The 18,813-nt window shown below is 51.7% G+C and overlaps 1 protein-coding gene across 4 annotated transcripts in view; it reads right to left on the reverse strand.

Moving 5' to 3' along the window:
- Positions 1-5,785: 5,785 nt before the first annotated feature.
- Kremen1 (kringle containing transmembrane protein 1) overlaps positions 5,786-18,813 on the reverse strand; it is a 65,116-nt gene continuing 52,088 nt past the window's right edge. Inside the window, exons 6-10 of one of the 4 annotated variants that reach the window (XM_087582120.1) lie at positions 14,918-15,250; positions 13,347-13,505; positions 12,403-12,487; positions 8,938-9,094; positions 5,786-8,600 (exon numbers count right to left, since the gene is read on the reverse strand). In XM_087582120.1, the coding sequence (XP_087438246.1) occupies positions 8,556-8,600; positions 8,938-9,094; positions 12,403-12,487; positions 13,347-13,505; positions 14,918-15,250 (779 nt within the window). In that variant the 3' untranslated portion in view covers positions 5,786-8,555. 4 annotated transcript variants of the gene reach the window in all.

The following is an 18,813-nucleotide window of genomic DNA, read 5'->3' on the forward strand; positions in this document are numbered from 1 at the left end:
TAATTACAGCATCCAGGGGGCAGAGGCAGGCTGATCTCTGTGAGTTCAAACCAGCCTTGTCTACACAGTGAGTTCCAGGACAGCCAGAGCTACACATCGAGATCCTGTCTCAAAAACCAAACAAGCAAACGACTGAACACTGGCCACCGAATTGACTCGGTAGAGTGTAGGAAGTGAGCAAACTTCTGAATGACTAGGTGTTGCTGACGTCAGTGTGGCCATGTCAAGGACCCCAGTGCCTTAGCTCCACAGAATAGAAAACCTTCAGGGCGAGAAGGCTCAGAGGGACGCAGAGCCTTCCTCAGGTCAAGGGTGAACGTTGACAGTGTGCACAGAAAATGTCCACGTCACATTCTGCACTGGGCTGTTTACAGCCTGGAGACAGCTCCCCTACAGAGTCGGCTCCCGCCGAGATGAGCTAAATCTGCCTCCTTGTTCAGCTGTACGCCATAAACCTTGCCTCCTCATTTATTCTGTGTAATACCCCCACTTCTTGTTCAACTGTATGTAATAACCCCCCTCCTGTCCCGCTGCATCTAAGAACACTGCTTCTGGCTCAAATGTGTGCTATAAACAGGCTGAGCTGCTGGCGGGCCGTGACTTCTACCCAGCTTTTCTGTGTACATTTATCTGCCTGACTTCATCCCCTCGATTCCCCTGGTCACAGTCCTGGGACCCAAGCTGTGTGGGATGGAACAAATAATAGCATCTGTCACCAAAGCCTGGCGACCTAAATTCGATCTCCTGAGTCCAAGTACAGGTGGAAGGAGTTGTCCTCCGAGCTCCACATGCACACTGTAGCAGGTGTGTCTCAGGCAAATGTGTGCACTCTCCCTGGGCTGTCTGGAGACATCTGTGATGCTGAACAATCCGGACACCTCTCCTCAGAGGGGCCTGGGGGACTGTAGTGCATAGGAGAAAGCGCTCCAGTTCTGGCACTAGTGGACCTTGGCTTAATGCTGAATTCTGGCCATGACCTCTGCTGCTTGACCCCTTCTTGGCATTGCTGGGCTGCCCAAAAGGCTGGTGTGCTTTCCTCTTGTTAATCTGTCTTGCAACCAGAGCTTTGTTCTAAGAACCTACGGGGATCTTGTCAGGCATCCTCCTTAAAGTAACATTGTCTTTTTTTTTTTTTTTTTTTTTTTTGGTTCTTTTTTCCGGAGCTGGGGACCGAACCCAGGGCCTTGCGCTTCCTAGGTAAGCGCTCTACCACTGAGCTAAATCCCCAGCCCCGTAACATTGTCTTAAAACCCTTCGTGGGTTTAAAGGACTTGCCCAAGGAAGACACGGCAACCTGGAAGTCCATCTACTTCCTTAATATCATCCAACTTTGGGATGACGACTCACAATGCTTAAGTGTGGGAGCAGACAGCTTGGATTCCAGGTGGATCTACAGGCCTACATGTCCCTTCAAGGGAAGGCTATGGTGCCAAAAGGTAAAAACACCATGATGTGTAAGGCTGTCAGGAACATCAGGAAACTGAGTCAGCTCTGGAGAAATCTGCAGCATACTCAGAGACACGGGCCTGTGTTCCCTTGGGAGACTTACTGCTGGCCAATAAGGTGCTGGCTACCGCCATGATGATGTCATCACCCCACGCTAGGCCACTGTGTCACCCACCCCAGGATATTGACTTTGTGCCACTGAATTCAGTAACGTGAAGCTGGCAGAGACCAGAGGCAAACAAAGTGGGAGCCAGGGAAATGGCACCCCTGAACTCTGCAAAGATCTCCCCTCTCTCTTTTGGGCTGATCGCCCAGCTGTTTGACACTGGCAGCTTGACATCACCAAGCAGACTCTGTGCTCACTTCCTGGCAGCTGTACACAGTGGTCCCAGTGCTTACAGACCGATTATCCATTCACTGCCTCAGACCGTACTCTATCATCAGTGGATACATTGGGCCCTGGCTTTGTTGACACCAAGGACACCTTTCCTACTTGCTGAAAAGGTCCAAGCCTTCTTAGCTGACTCATCTGGCCTTGTGCTGCTGTTACCAATGCTGTTCCTGCTACTGTCACCAATGCTGTTCCTGCTGCTTCTGCTGCTCCTACGTGGATTTAGTCTCTTTCCCCAAGCAGCCAACTCAGTCAGCTTTATATGAGAAACAGAAACAAAGGCTCACTTCTTTTTTTAAAAAAGATTTATTTATTTTATTTATATGTGAGTACACTGTAGTTGGTCTTCATACACTTCCGATGGTTGTGAGCCACCATGTGGTTGCTGGGATTTGAACTCAGGACCTCTGGAAGAGCAGCCAGTGCTCTTAACCACTGAGCCATCTCTTCAGCCCCTCACTTCTCTTTTTTAAAAAAAGTTCCTGTAACTCTTAGGGAAGCCAGCTGCCTTCTACGGTTCCAAGGTGGGAGGCGTGGTCTTTGGCATCTCACCTCAGACCTCGAGGGACACTTGTCAGGTGAAAATGGTGCTCTAGTGGCTGGGAGACTTTGACTTGACGGGCATTTTTTTGTTTTATGTGTTTGGTCTGGTTTGACCCAAGAACCTTGGTGCCTTTGAAAGACTCTAAGCCTGTAAGTCATCTTGGCCAGGGATAAAATGCCAAACAAACAAAATAAGGCAGATCCAGCGGCCTGTGAAGTGTGTGACACAGGGCAGGACTCACAGTGTAGTGCTGTAGAGGATGGTAGCTATCAGGAGTTGTCATTAGATTGACCGGCATGTTCAGAAGCTCCCCTCAGCTCACAAACTCTTAAAAAGCTGCTTCTACACTTGGCTAAATCAGAGGTCTGAATATCCCTTGCCAATTCTACCACTTCAGAAATCACATGATCGGGGCTGGGGATTTAGCTCAGTGGTAGAGTGCTTACCTAGGAAGCGCAAGGCCCTGGGTTCGGTCCCCAGCTCCGAAAAAAAGAACCAAAAAAAAAAAAAAAAAAAAAAGAAATCACACGATCAGCACACAAGGTAGTGGGCCCGGACCATGCTACGTTAAGTGACCAGAATTAATGGTGGTGCCTGCTCTATTCCTGGCCATGAGTGAAGAGCATTCTGTAGCTTTACTCCTGCAAAAGCCTGTGTGATTTAGACCTTTCTGTGCTCTCCCGATGACCTTCTGTCTCCAATTTCCTTTGCTTCTCAAGTCCTTCCTACCGAACCCCACTTCCCAGCCCTCCCCCTACAGAGCTGACAGGTTCACTTCCCAGAGCGTCCTTGCAGCTGTCTGTCCCAGAGATGGGCTTCCAAGCCACTGTCCACCCCCAGTAGCAGGTGTAGGCCCATTCGGCAGGGGCCTGGTGGTTTTGAGAGCAGAAATTAAGACTTGAAGCTGCAGGCAGGCACTACTGCACTTGAAGCGGATGTATTCTATAGCTGACATATTCTATCCCCAAAGTGTCCCCTTTGGCTGAGCAAAAACACACCCCTGTAGGGACCCAGCGCTGCCACGGAGGAACAAGGGCTTCTCAGTTCTCTGAGCCCCAGAGTCTGCCTACAGTTTCAACACACATGGCTCACTTGGGAGAGGACATGGCCATGTGACTCCTAAGCTTGGAGACAAGGTCACCTTTGTCCAGCCTTTCTCCCCTGCACCGGAAAGGCCTTTGATTGCAGGACAAAAGGATGAGACCGGAGCCACCCTGGTGATGGATCAGGGGCTGTGGGGATTTGTAACACACCAGGTCAAGGTCAGGTGGCTCCGAACTCCATTCAAACGGGCTTGGTGGTCTCTTCCTACCATCTCATAATCCCAAATGGGTTCCCTGGGTAGGGCAGTTGCACATTCTGGGCTTGGTTATTTATTTTTCTGTCGCTGCTGGGGTTGTCTGAAGTCTACCAGCGAAGTGTCTCCTTCTGTCCTCACCGGCCATTTCCTGCCATTACAGATATCCTCTATGATGGAGGGACAGCAGTTCTCGGAAGACAGAGGGAAGTTCAGAAAGAGAAACACTCTGGCAGAAATGGGCTTTCATGGTGTGGTCACAAGGGCGGACGCAGTGTCCCCACTGGGACAGATTCTGGAGACGCCTCTGCGATGCCTGCTGTGCTGCACACATGTCCTCAGTGTGTGCCACTCCTCTGTCCTGGGACACATCTGGGGTTGGAAGTCTCTGCAGCTGAGTAGTCAACAACCCTGTCCCGTCGGTAGACAAAGTGGTCTACAGCTCGAGCAGATGGCTGTGAGGACGATTGCTTCCAGGACTGACTGTAGTAAAAGTTCCTAAGTGGATGAAGTGGCAGTCAGATGTGGTGGGCACGTCTCAGGGGAAGCTGATACGGGAAGTCTGGGTCTGGGCTCAGGATCTTGCCTTTTGACCAGGGATCCTTGACAGCACTGCGGCGAACTGTTCACATCTCAGGTGGTGGTGGAATTCTTTGGCTGACCTGGCCTGTTCCCCAGAAAATCTGGCTGAGGTGAGACTCAACCAACCCCTGAGAACCTGGAACTGGGACTCAAAGGAGCCACAGGCCGTGGGGGAAAATGTACCTTGGCAGTCCGTATGCTTGCTTGGTAGGTTTCACTGCTTCTGGGAAACCTTTGCCCTATCTTGAACCTTTCTGTAATTCTCTCACCCACCTCTGTAGCTCAACACTGTCCTGGCAGCTTTTTGGGACCACCTTCTACACTCACCCCAAGGATATCAGGATGTCAATATGGAAGGGACTCTTCAGAGCAGAGTCATCTGTCAGGTGGCCGATAGCTTTGCCTTGATGGCCCACACTGACATCACTGGAACTGGTCCTCACAGAACTCAAAGTTTTGTGATACCCGTGACTTACACGTTCCTTGTCAGAGCGGCCCTTCCTCCCACCCACACACCAAGGTCAGACACCTTTGTTCTTAACCCCTAGGTGTATTCTAGAATAAAAGTGACAGCTACTATTTGACTTATGACATCAGCAATTTGATGCTCTGCACCTGCCTGTTAGACAGGAAAGAGGCACAGAAGCCCCACGGTGAGTGGGGTTTGAATGTAACCTGAGCACTCAGGTCCAAGCTCGTGCCTGACCTATGGGCTTGACCAGCCTTTCTTCCACGGTGCTGGTTTGAGGCATCCCCAGGCCCCCACATCCCTTGCCGGAACCTCTGTACCTCCCGTGCTTCTCGATGATCTGCTCGCCGTTGGTCTCCCCCGCCCAATCTGAGTTTTCGGATGTTAGCCCTCACTGGAACCCTTCAAAGTCCTGCTTTACTCTTCCTGGCCTCAAGCTGAAAGGCAGAAGAATCAGAACCCTGGCCGGCTAGCTACAGGTCTATACCCCAACTACCAACCCACTCTGCCACTCTTTTCCTTGTTGGCACAGAAGGGACCATGGTAAAGCACTGCTTTCTTAAGGAGAGGGTTGGAAAGGGCTTGAACCCAAGAGTTTGAGGCCAACTTGGGCAGCAGATCAGAGGAAGACCTCATCTCAAAAAACCAAACAAGACAAGACAAAACACCAACCAACAGCAGAGAGAATGGGGACAGGGATGTAAGGCGACGCTGGAGGCCGGCTTAGTTCTTCCTGGGATAATTGCACTGTTTCCCCGTCAGGCCTGCCTTCTGGGGTGGTGGCTGTTTTGAGCTTGGGAAGTGGAAGCTGGGTACCAACCACAGCGATTAGACCAAGCTGCCCTACTACATGGGTAGTTGTCCTGGAGGCCGGGTCAGAACTTGCCGGCCCTGCCTCAACTGTGGTCAAGCAATGCCGAGACCCAGAGCCACCAGGAGAAAGATGGCCAATGCGAGGCCTGGTGCCTGGGAGGATGGAGTCCCAGCACTCCCTGCTTTCCTGTGGGACCCAACTCTTGGACTACCCTGGAGAAATGACAGCCTAGGCCCCACCACTGTTTCTACAACAATGAGAATATTTATTTTCTTCAAACAGTAAAAATAACATTTTTCTCTCTTTTGTAAAAGTACCGTCACATTCCATTTTCTTAAATAACAAAATCCTAAAAATATATATTAAATTGTATACAGTGTGTCACACTTCATCTGATATTTTAAAATACATGATGTTTCTATTTTATTCTCAAAGTTGTATATTAAGAGCATATTTACAAATAAAGCCTTGTAGTCCAAAGTCACATCACTGCTGGAGGGCGAGACTGGGAACCGGATGGTCTTGGTGCCCCGAATGTGGTGGAGATGGCAGCTCCCTGTGCTGGCGAGAAAGGACCCCTCCCATATACACCTTCGGACACTTCCCTCTGACGTGAGAGACTGCCCTCCCACTTGTCCGCCCTGCCCCACTCAGCCTTGGCCAGTGTGTCAGCTCCAGCTTGGCATGACAGGAGCCTGTGTGAGGCCCCCAGGTTCTGCTGGCAGACCCGGGTGGGGGTGCAGCCGGCAGGTCTGACAAGTCCCCCACCCTCAGCCGGAGCAGCTAGGTGGAGAGTGACCCGGAGGTAGAAGAGGACAGTAAACAAAGACACAAAGGGACCAACCAGAGGTTAACAGTTCCCAGGGCGGCACCCAAAGCAGACCTCAACCCCCAAATAGGAGATTCCAAATGCAGAGAGCCGGGTAACCATGGGGAAGCCTGTGGAGTGAGATGGCCTGGGAGAGCCGCGTGTCCCCTGCAGAGGGGCTGACAGTCTGGGAGGCCATCTACTTGTAAGTGCTCTTGAAGGTCAAGCATGGACTGTCCTTGGCAACAGCCTGTGCAAACTCAGTGTCCCGCCAGTGGCTGATGAGGAGCATCAGGTGGGGTCCCGCCTGGGATGACAGCGAGGCATGGGGTGGCACCTGGCCCAGGCACATCCAGGGGCTGGCCCAGAGGCCAGGACAGCTGCACCGGCCAGAGCTTTGATCTGCGAGAGCTTTTGGCTGAGGAGTCTGAAGCGGAGCCCACACTTTGAGAAGTCCAGAGGTCTGGCCTCCTTGTTCACTTTAGGTGGCCTCAGCCCATCCTTGCTGAGGTGGGAGAGGACGCCACAGGCTTCTTCCCTACTGCCTCTGCTTTGTAAACGGTGTGACAGGAAGGGAAGAACACAGGCACCCATGCTTCTAGCTAATGTCTGAGGGTCTGCGCTTCTCCCTCAGGTTCACTCCAGCTGGGTGTTTACCAGCACAAAGGCCCTCTGTGACCGGCCACCTACAGGTTCTAACAGACCGTGGATGTCATTTCTGGGTCTGGCCTGGGTGATTTGTAGCCCTTCCCACTGTCCCCTGCTGCTGTTGGAGGAGCGTGGGCACATCCACTGCCCTTCCTGGGGACACCAATACAGGGCTCCTGGGCTGCAGCTGCCACCACACTGGGCCTTGGCTTCCTGCCTCCGAGGTATGCAGAGGCAGGCGAGAGGTGGCCTGAGCTGAGCATGTCCTGGCCAGTGAGCCTTCCCTGGGAAAGAGCCCACGTCCTCTCTGTACTATGCACATGGTGCTCTGTGACTCAACGCTTGTTCTCAGGGGAGAGCCTGCAAATGCTGTGGAGTGGAACCTGTTCCTGTCACTCAATTTCCAGTGGTCTTCACAGCCAGGAGCCTGCAGCCTTTCCCAGATCAAAGTGAGATGACGAAGCCCAGTAGCTCTGTACCCCTGCAGGCCTCCCATAGGAGCTGGGCCAGCCTCTCAGCCCACTGTAGAGACCCAGTGTTCCTCCTCTGGTTGCCTCTCTAGCCATCAGCTCTGGTCACTGCCTTGTCTGCACTCTGCTGCCTCTCCTTGAGGATGCTTCCCAGATGCTGTCCATATAGTCCTGGGGGCATAGCTGGAGATGAGATGCCCAAACCCTACGAAAGACCTCAGTGGCAGTGGCTGAGAGACTCAGGGAAGGTGAGCTTAGTATTCCAGGAGGACACCCAGGAGAGCAGAGGCTCAAGGGCTGGCAGGAGAGTGACCAAGGTCCACCTTCAGGGCACAGGCTGTTTTTCTCAGCTGTGCTGACAAAGGCCACTCCAGACTGCAGGACTTTGCGGTCAGGGATAGCCCTTCCCCTTAGACTGCAGCTGGGGCTCTCAATCTTTTAACCTCTCCTGGGAGATCTCCAGTTCCCAGGCCTGGCCTTTTCCTGCCAATGCTGTAGTCTGCCTCCCTGTCTAAGGGACAATGGGCACGACAAGAGCCCTTACTTCTAACTACTCTGTCCCCATGAAGGGGCAAAGGACAAAGCTCTTGGTAGTTTTGACCTTCTTTTAAAGCCTTGTGTAGGAGCCATAGATGCTCCTCGCATGCTATGCTGCCGTCCTTTCTCTACCCCCTTTCTGGCAGCACTGGGTTAGAGCCAGGGCCTGAAGGATGCAAGGCAAGCTCCCTACCACTGCTCTACGGCCCGCTCTGTGCTAGTCCTCAAACTCCTGACTCTGAAGGAGGAAGACAGGCTGAATTCAGATTCCACAGGATTGGGAACTGCTTAAGGGTCAGGCTAGTTAAGTCTAGTACACAAGAAGTTCACTGTGTCTGTCCCATGGATCAGGCTTGCCCCATACGACATTGGGTATTGAAAAGACCCCTCTAGGAAGAAGACACCTGGTGTGGCCCTGTCTCAGTCCTCTCAGACTAGACGGCATACCTTAATCGGCACCAGAGAAAGCTCTAATCCAGGGTGCTATCCCTTGTGAGAACAAACTTGGAGGGGAACCAGGTCAGCCTTTAAGAAAACCTGAGAAGTCTTTTAGTCTGGCTCTGTTCCAAACTGTAAGGACCAGGGGGAACTGATCTGTATGCAGACAAAATAGAGAAGAAGCAAGAAAACTCATCATACACTATGCCTACCCGCCACCCAGGAGTCTTCGAGAACCAGGCCCAGCTGCGTCCTGTCAGCCCAGCCCCAGTCTTAGCATCCCCGGTGGGGACAGAGATGCAGGGCAGCTAGGGTAGAGAAGGTGATGGAGGACCCCATGCTGTGCTGCCTCGGCAACAGGGTGCCCCCAAAAGAGATGGAGGTGACTGGAGGGGCAGGGAGTTCTGAGGAAACCTCAGGGGGAGGGGTCCCAGCAAGCTGGAGCTTGGAGTGGAGCCTCCCATCCAGGTGTGGCCAGGCTTCAGTCACTCACGAGGGGGTTACGGTCATCTTGTTGACTCTGACCCTTGAGCTTCTTCTTAAAGATAGAGATTGTAGTGGAGGGTTCATAGAAAATGGTCCAGATCTCCCCAGAAGTCCCAGGCTGGCGACAGTCCCTAAGGTCTCCTGAAGCAGTAACTCGATGAGATCTGTCAAACAAAAGCAGTTTTTCTAGTAGATCTGAACAAAACACTCAAGTAGCCACCTCACAAGCCCTGCACCTGTGACACTGCCTCGGAGGCGAGGCCTTGAGATGTGTGTTGGCTGCCTTAGAGAGCTAAGGCTGAAGGCTGGTTGTGGTGATACACAGGTACTCCTGGAGCTCGGGAGGGGAGGCAGGCACGTCTCTGAGTTCAAGGCCAGCCTGGTTTACACAGTGAGCTCCAGGATAGCCAGGGCTATGTAGCCCTGGTCTCACAAAACAAACAGCTAAGGAACTATATGGGATGTGGAGGTGTGGCCTGTGGGCTCAGAGTCCGGCACAGGGCAGGGTCCTCCTTGTAATTTGGGAAGTTCTGTCAAAACAATTCAAAGCTGGAAAAGGCTGTTTTAAGAGATTATGATTTTTCAAATATTTTCTTTTCTTCCTCTTCTTCTTCCTCCTCCCCCAATAAAAGAATACTACCTCCCAAAGCCATTTGCCTAGGCGCCCACCTCCCTAATGGGGGAAGGGGAAAGTTCTGAAGCGGTGAGCATGACATCAGCCCTACTCCTAACCCATCCTCCTCTCCCCCTCCTGACAGGGACAGGGGAGCTGCAGAAGGATTCCAGTGTTGAGAGGAGTCAGGCCTGCGCTATAGGGCCTCAGCCCTGCTTCAGCCTGCTGTGAGACACCGGGCCCTATAGCTGTTGCGGGGACATGGACAGGACTGTGCCCTGAGGGACTCCCTTGGATGTGAGTTGTGACATTGGTCCTCTGAAGGTGCAGGTTCTACATCAGCGAGACGGGTGAAAAGCCTTGAAAAGCAGCTATTTCTCCTCCCCATCCTTCACTAACAACAGCACAGTGCTGTCGAGAGGGACAGACACGCTCTAGAGTATACACCCTTCGGAAAGGCAGTGTCACGTCCAGTCCTACGCTGTTTACATAATGGGTTTGAGGAGATTCGAGAGGCATCCATGTGGTGTTCTGAAACTGACACTCTCCCCCCATACTCCACATTTCACTCTCTCTCTCTCTGCATGTCTGTCTGTCTGTCTGTCTGTCTGTCTGTCTGCCTGTCTAAAATGTGAGCTCAGCCAACAAGACAAGGATATTACTTCACTGAAAAAGTTCAGACAGGAGCTGGGGAGGGTCAGTATGTGGCCACAGCTGGCTTTCATGTGTAAATGTTTGCCTCAGAGGCGAATGAGGCCAGGAGAGGAGGCTTGACCAGAGCTTCATGCTCAGGACGGTCTGTAAGCGGGAAGCTGGAGAGTAAGGCTCTTCAGGCACACAGACTGACGGCACCGTCCAAGGGCTGCCCAGTTTTGGAGGCAGCATGCCAGGAGCCAGTCTTTCTCCAGTCGTGTCGGAACTGAGGGTTAAAGCCTTTCTAAGTTTTCTTCCTGTCTCTGAGATAGGTTTTGGTTTTTGTGTTTTTGTTTTATGTCACTTTGTAGCCCAGGCTGGCCTGGGATTTATTAAGTAGAAGAGGCTAGTCTCAAACCAGTGAACTGAATTATTCCAAAAATTTAGTCCCAGGCGGGGGAGGGGCTTGTGGTCCACAGCCTCATCCAGGGGAGCTAATGGCTGTTGGAGGAGAGGAGGCCATGTCTTCCCGGTATAGCCAGTGGTGAGTGGCTCGTGCTCCAGTGAACAGACAGTGAAAAGACAGTAGCAACACTCCTGTCTGCCTACTGAGGAGGGAGACCGCAGGCAGTGCTGAACCTAGCAGAAGCAGGGTCTTGATAAGTTGCCCGTGATGGTCTCAGTCACAACCCTCCTGATTCAGCTTTCTAAGAAAGCTAGGATTACAAATGTGTGCCAGTGAGCATGGCTTAAATATATACTTGAAAATAGTGTGTACTTACTAGTAAACTGGGGATAAAACAGAGTTTGGGCATATATGGGTCAACAGCCTCAGACACGAACAGGGGGCACAGGGACCCATGGCCTAGATGTGACAGAAGGCCTGACCCATGGCCTAGATGTGACATAAGGCCTGGACATGTGCAAGCCCATGGGGTCCTGGGCATCAGGCAGTGGTGAGTGAAGCAAGAGCACAGGGTGCCAGTGCACTGAGCCTACATCAATGTCTCCAAAGCAAGCGGCCATTACTGCAGAGCCCCAAGGCTGGTCAAATGCTAAGAAGAACACAAGACTGCTACAAGCTCAGCCTTAACATGGACACAGCTCTCACCCGTCCAACGCTCAGGACATAAGGGCCTGGTGATGGGAAATGCTGGCTTGTGGGTATGACATGGCGTTGGCACTCAGGAATTCCTGGCAGCTAGGGCTGCCCACATAGGCTCTGTATAAGACTGAATTATTCCAAACATTTAGTCACAGGTGGGGGAGGGGCTCGTGGGCCATGGCCTTACACAGGGGAGCTAATGGCCGTCAGGGGCCGTTGGAGAGGAAGCCATTGTCTTCAGGGTGAGTTGCTCATGCTCCAGTGAACAGCCCCACACCCATGCCCATGTGGGCAGCCCTGGCTAAACACAGTGGGTCACAGAGTAGAAACAAAACAAGACCAAAAGACATGGGCGTGGCATGGGGGCCTGGTGACAGGAAGGGGAGGGGAGAAGAGACGCATGGGGTGATTGTGACCAGAATACACTATGTACATGTATGGAACTGTGAAAAATAAGTTGATAAAATCCCTACGCACTAATTGAAATGTTGACATTATCTTTGTAAGACTTCCTTGGTTTCTAGAGGCATTAAGAAAAAATGCAGGGGCCAGGTGGCCGTGGCGCACACCTTTAATCCCAGCAATCAGGAGGCAGGTGGAGCTCGATCAATTCTGGGCCAGCCTAGTCTACAGAGTGAAACCCGTCTACACAGAGAAACCCTCTCTTGGGAAAACAAAAGAAGCAAACAAATAAACAAAACAAAACAAAACAAAAAAAGAAAAAAAAAAGGAAGGAAGGAGGGAGGGAAGGAGGGAAGGGAGGAGGGAGGGAAGGAGGGAAGATGCATGGCACTGTCCTAGGAAGCCAGACTCTTAAACATGCCTCTCTGTAGGGATCGGACAAGCCTCCGAACAGGAAGGAGGCTTTCCCCTTGACTGCTGTTCCCCATGACAGGATGGTTTCAACCCTCCCTAAAACTGAATCTACCGGACACAGCATCCTTCAATCTCAGTGTGACTGGTCCTGTCACCTGTCTCTCTTGGGAGGGGCAGCAGTGTTCTCTGCCTCATGCTGCCTGGGACTCAGCCTCTGGAACCCCGTTCTAATGTTAAACTGTCCCCAGACAGATGAAGAAACGGCAGAGGAAAGACGCTGTTCTCCTGCCCACACTGGTACTCACTTAAACGTCACGTGCAGAAGGATCTTTGCCACAACGGCTGTGACTGTGAGGATGAGGAGGGTGGCCAGGCCATACACGGTCCATCCTGCAAGTGCAAAGCAGAGTTCACTAGACTCGTGGGGGTAGAGCTGGCTCTGGGAGATCCTGCAGGAGGGAGCAGCCAGCAAGCCTTGCAGCAGGAGCAACCAAGAGCTGTGCTCTGGTAAAAACCGGACTAGAGCTGGAGTCCAAGGCGGTTTGGTAAGTCTGCCTGCCACTGGAACTCAGCAGTGAGCGAGTGACTCGCGTCTTTGCGTCCCAGTTTACTCATCTGAGCAATGGGAAGCAAGACCTGTGAAATTCTACCAGAATCCACAGCCAAGTGATGGCTGCCCAGCATTGCCCTAGTGTCTGTGCACTTCATTCTGCACAAGAGGAGCGGTGCCTGTCTGGCCTTGTGCTGCCAAACTTGAGGACCGGATTTGTGTTTCCAGACAAAAGAAGGGCAGGGGTTTGTCTGGTTCAGTGTACGGCCCTCTGTTTAGTACAGTACAAGGCCTCGGAAGGAATTCTGTATCTTTTGGGTTCACTTTCCCTTCCCCGTTGGTGCATGTTTTATTACTGAGCCAATCCCCAGCCCTGACACCTTCTGAGTCAACACATTTGAGGAGTTTTACCGTGGGGCTCTAAAAGATGCTCTTATGAGATGTTTTTCTATGACAAAGAGACATCTTAGCTGCTAATCATAGTTACCAAAGGCACACAGAAGCCATCTTTGGCGGGGAGCTACACTGATGGGAGCATGTCTCTCAAAGGCCATGCAGATTAGAAGTTGCAGGGCCAATAGCCCAACCTGTGTCTGCAGGAGAAGCACCCCACAGCACCTTTGTTTCTGTAAGTGTTGAAAGAACTACCTTCCACTCTGTGGCCGCTGGCCCCAACTGATGGTACCCAGGAATGGCTACCTGGGACGGTCTGCGGTGGGTGGCTGGGGCTGGAGGTGATGACATAGAGGACTTTGGAAGAGTGGGCAGCGCTGACGCTGAGGTTGGCTTGTTCCGTGATCACCTCTGCCAGGGTCTGGTTGATAGCAGGCCTCTCCTGTGGAGGTTCTTCCTTGGTGGCTTGAAGAGCAAAAGGATTAACCAGACAAAGCTGAGGACTACGGCAGGAAGGAGGGTGGTCCTCTGAGCGGGATGAGGCCTTTTCTATTCTCCTTTCTCTCTGTGTGAGAGGATGTTTTGCGCGTGTGTAGGTGTACATGCATGTGAGGTGCATGTACATGTGAAGGCACAAGGTTAATCCTTGAACATTCCTCCATGTTACTCAGTGAGGCAGAGTCTAAAACCCAGTATGGAGAGTTCCAGGAATCCCATCTCTACCTTCCAAAGGCTGGAATTGTGGGCCAACACCCCCACCCAGAGCCACGCCCACCCAGAATTTTATGTGCATTCCAGGGCTCTGCACTCTACTCTCGCCTGCTCAGCAAACACCCAATCTCAGCACTTCCCATTTTTGAGACACGGCTTCATATAGCCCAGGCTGGCCCCGAGCTATGTAGTTGAGGATGACCCTGAATTGTTATTCTTCCAGCTTCTACTGTCCATGAGCTGTTCTTACAAGTGTATGGTATTACTCCTGGTTAAGGAGGCCTGATCTGATTCAATGCAGTGTCCTCCATTGGTCTCTGCTGGTGAAGCAGAACCTGTCAGGCTGTGTGCTGAGGGGAGAGACTGCTGAGCCTAGTGTTGAGACGGTCTCTTCAGATACTGAACCCACTTTCTTGTTTCCCTTGGCTTTGTGCTCGAAGCACCTCCTTGTTACGGCAAACCCGACCCACGTGCTCTAGTCTGTCCCACTTCCTGTAGCCTTCGTCCCAAACTTTTCTAGGTTGTGTGGTCCAATACCTGTGCTTCTCGGAGGCTAGCAGAGGCTCGTGTCAGGGGCAGAGCGTGTGTGTCTGAGGAGTGATGGTAACTTAGTCTGCAGGACAGGACTGCTGGGTTGTTTAGGGGCAGTAGGAGGGTGGAATGACCACTTGGGAGCCTTCCAGTTCTGTCCTGCAACTCCCTCTCATCTATCCATGCAGTCTGCCTACACTGCCACTAAACAGCTAGAATGAGCCTGAGGAGAGCACGCAGCCTGCTCTTTCAGAGGGCCTGAGTGGTTCCCAGCATCCATTCCATGTAAGGCTGCTCACAACTGCCTGTCTACACCTCTAGCCTCCCTTCTTTCCCCTGAAGCACCCACACATGTGGTATATGGCATATACTCGCAGTCATAAATAAAAGCTAAAATAAATGTATTAAAATAGTGAAATTGAAATATAAACCAATTGTGACTGAAAGGCAGGGAGCTGTGCACTGGGAGGCGGGGTGTTGTGTGATGGTGGTTGGGGGGTGAAATAATATTGAAATCATCTGTAGCTGAGTCAGGAGGACCAAGTCTGCTCCCCAAGATTCACTTTAAACTTGAAAACACTGGCAAGGAGGCGAAGGCAGAGGCACCTATGCCCCCAGAGACAAGGATATCTTACCTTGGTACAAGACAGCAAATCCCTGGGCCTGGTTGATGCGATCAGAGAAGAAATATAAAATGACGAAGTCCAGAGAGACATTGAAGGACAGAGGTGGGCGGCTCCTGCCGTCGAAGCGGACCAGGACGCGGTGGGTGTAGCCGTCCAGCAGCTCCACCATGTCTGCAGAATCCCTGATATCGAATATCGTGAAGTTGAAATGGATGCGAGAGGCTCCTGGAACCCGGATAGTCCAGTAGCAGACCCTCCCAGTGGCGTAGGTGTCAGGGAAGTCAGGAGAGTAGACCACAGCTGCCATGGAGGAGTAGTTCCCACCACAGGCGCCCACGAGAGCTGCAGAAGAGAAGACAGTGGGCCTTGGCTCCTCTCTAATGTGGACATGAACAAACTCCTAGGAAATGTGATCCTACTAGGGACATTGTTTCCAGCTACAAACCAGGCCATCTTGGGTTTCAGGATCAAATCATAGAATGAATCACTTAAACTCTGAACAGACGACTGTGTGGACTGTTTGGTTTCCCCAGGAGACCTTAGACTACTGCTTGGAGGAGCAGTGAAGCCCAGGCCGGGGTCTGGCTGGAGTCAGACAGTCTGCATCAGGAGCAGCAGGGCCATGTGATCCCGAGGGCCACACCTCATTCCCAGGCCTCTCACTTGTTTTGCAGTGTAGGGCCACCACCTGCTGCTGTATCCCATGACGCTGCGAGGACATCTGAGATAAAGTGCAGGAAAACACTGGGACCTCTCAGCCGAGGAGAGGCTTTTGAAGAGGTGATGTCACAAAGGAAAGGGCCTCCAGTGTCCTCCGGGTCTCCAGTACCTTAGAGGTGCAGTGCTTGCATGAGAAGTCCACAAGGAGCTCTGGACTGGAAGACGTGCTCTACAGGGCATGCTCTCCTAGCATGTGTGACCATGGGTTGGGGCTCTAAAAGTACCCAAAGGGGAAAGGGGGGGGGGAATACCAGACTCACAGAGCTCTGTGTCATCCACACTGTGCATCAGCCCTGCTTTCTCAGGACTCATGGTTTGAATTGGCAGGCTTTTAGAAAGGGGACACCTATGTAATTAAGACCTTGAAAATGAGAGACTTCAGGAGGGAGTGTAGGAACAGGATTGAAAAGAAGTTATTTCTCACTCAGGGCCATGCGCATGCCAGGCAAGCACTCGCCCCTGAGCATAGCTCCAGCAGGCTTTAGGAAAGTTCTTCTCGAGCGTACAGAAAAGCTATAAAAATAGGCTGCCTTGCTGGCCCTGGTGGTGCAGGTGTGCAGTCCCAACACCACGGAGGCTGAAGCAGGATGTCAAGACCGGCAAGAGCTCGGTGGTAGAGCCTTTGATGACCTCGAGTCTCCAGGAAGCTGCTTTTTCTTCCTAGCAACGAGGAAGCTCAAAATCAGAAGCCTAGGCCTCAAGATAACCACAGAAAGTTAGCAATAATGAGTGGGGTCACAGAAATGGGCTCGTCTGTGCCAGAGTCCAGAGGGAAGAGGTGACTACCACAGATCCTGTGAGATGCTGCATGTGAGCAAATTCCTAGGGGACCTGTCAGCCTGGCTTGTGATACCATTACAACTGGTGTCTTAGCCAGGCCGATCGTAGGACTTCAGAGACAAACAGAGAGCAGAAAACAAAAAGCAAACAATTGGCCAGAAATGCGTGTAAAGTCACAGACAAAGAAAACTGGAAGATGACGTCACAGACATCACTTTGGACTGGGACAAATAGTTCTCCGATGGCATTTTAGGAAGGAAGTGGCAAACCGTGACTCATAGAAGGCTCTGGGGTGTAAGGCTGAACATTCATTTTACATGAGAGGAGATGCCGCCAAGGTGCCCTGCTGGACAAGGGCTGCCTAGAGAAGTGTCTCTGAGCTCCTGTGCCTAGGCACTCAGAGGCAGTGGGAGTCATCCAGGCAGGCCTGGAGACAGACACCACAGGCTGTCAACAGCGCCTGTCGCTGTAATAGGGTAAATGTAGTTTTGCTGGCTTACCAAGGCAAGCCCTACAGGGTCATGGTGGTTTGACTGACATTCATTGTGCTGTAAGGGGGTCAGAGGACACCTCAGGTATTGCTCTTCAGGACCTGTCAGCCTTGTTCCTTGAGACAGGAGCTTGCCTGCCAGTAGGTGGGAATGGCTAGTCAATGAATCCCAGGGACTTTCCCTGTCTCTGCCTTCCCAGTGCTGTGATGACAAGCAGGTGACCCTCTATGCCATCTCCTCAGTCCTACACCAACCTGTTTAAGGAAGGCCCAGGAGGCCATCAATAAGCAGCAGTGTCCAGGTTCCCTGAGGGAAGCTATGAGAGTGAAGTCTAAGTGTCAGTGGAGACTTGGGACACGCCAGGAGCATGTGGGATGTCTGTTGAGAAAGGCTGCAAGCGAAGTGTGAAGCCAGATGAAGAGAAAGAATGTGTGTTACAGGCAGTAGGGTCGTGTGGGCAGGGTGGCCCAAGCCTGTCAGAGTCAGGCCGTGAATGGTTTCTGACTGGATTCGACAGGCACTTGCCTGGCTTTGTCCAATCTTTGCTTACTGCTCTCCAGCTCCCTCTTTGGAGGTGAGAATGCTGACTGTTGCCCCAGAACACGGGGAGTGTGGAACTCCCTTTGGTGTTACAGGGGTCGAAGCTCAAGGTCTGCCTGCATCACAGCAGAGACTTCAAGAGCATTGGCTGTTCTCGAGTTCAATTCCCAGCACTCACATAATTTCTCATGACTATCTGTAACTCACGCTCTGGAGATCTGGCCTCTGAGGATGCCAGGCAGGCATGTGGTGCATAAACACACAGCCAAAGCACCCATACTCAACATCTAAATAAAATAATAAAGTCATTGGTTTAAAACAAACACTATTGGGGTTGGGGATTTAGCTCAGCGGTATAGCGCTTGCCTAGCGAGCGCAAGGCCCTGGGTTCGGTCCCCGGCTCCGGAAAAAAAAAAAAAAAAAACCAAAACAAACACTATGGGTGCTTCTGTTCTAGTTAGGGGTTTCCTTTGCTGTGACAAAACACCATGACCAAAAGTAAACTGGGGAGAAAAGGATTTATTTGATTTATATGTCCACATTGATGTTCATTACAAAAGGAAACCAGAACAGGAACTTAAGCAGGGTAGGAACCTGTAGGCAGGAACTGATGCAGAAGCCATGGAGGAGTGCTGCTTACTGGCTTGCTTCCCCTGGCTTGCTCAGCCTGCTTTCTTATAGAACCCAGGACTACTAGTCCACGGTTGGCACCACCTACAATGGGCTGGGCCCTCCCCCATTGATCACTAATTGAGAAAATGCCTTACAGCTGGGTCTCATGACGGCATTTCCACAGCCGAGGCTTCTTCCTCTCTGATGACTCTATCTTGTGTCAAGTTGACACACAGAACCAGGCAGTACAACTTCTGGGTTGGACTAAGTGCATTTGTGCTATGAGGTGCACATCGGGTGCACAGTTCAGTAGCTGGCTCTGGCACCCCTGTTCATCTGACACCCTGTGGTGCTGCCACAAAACAAAGCTGCTTCATCTTTCCCTCCTTGCTATAACGCCCTGAAACCCCTCAGGTCCCAGGGGTCAGAGACACCTTTCCTGCCTTAAGTTGCTTTTCTGTTTTAGTCACAGTTCCTAGAGCCTTGGGAGGGAGTACAGCCTGTTGCTATCTTGACTTGGGCCTTCCATTCTTTGTGAAAAGGTAAGTTCTTACTAATTCAAGCAGTATTAATTTGTGATACCTCATTATGGCAGCTCTAGGAAACAAAGCTTGTGATGGTATTGCTCAAAATGGAGCTTCCCACCTAGATGAGATGTCAGGAGTACATGCCTGGACCCTCAGCCATCAGAATCCTGCAGAGGCGCCAACATCCTCTTAAGTTTGAGGTCTCTGTTCTGCCTTTTACCGGAGACTTCCCTTT

Source organism: Rattus norvegicus, chromosome 14 (assembly GCF_021556685.1).
Source record: "Rattus norvegicus strain SHRSP/BbbUtx chromosome 14, alternate assembly SHRSP_T2T, whole genome shotgun sequence".
In the NCBI taxonomy this organism is placed as follows: domain Eukaryota; kingdom Metazoa; phylum Chordata; class Mammalia; order Rodentia; family Muridae; genus Rattus; species Rattus norvegicus.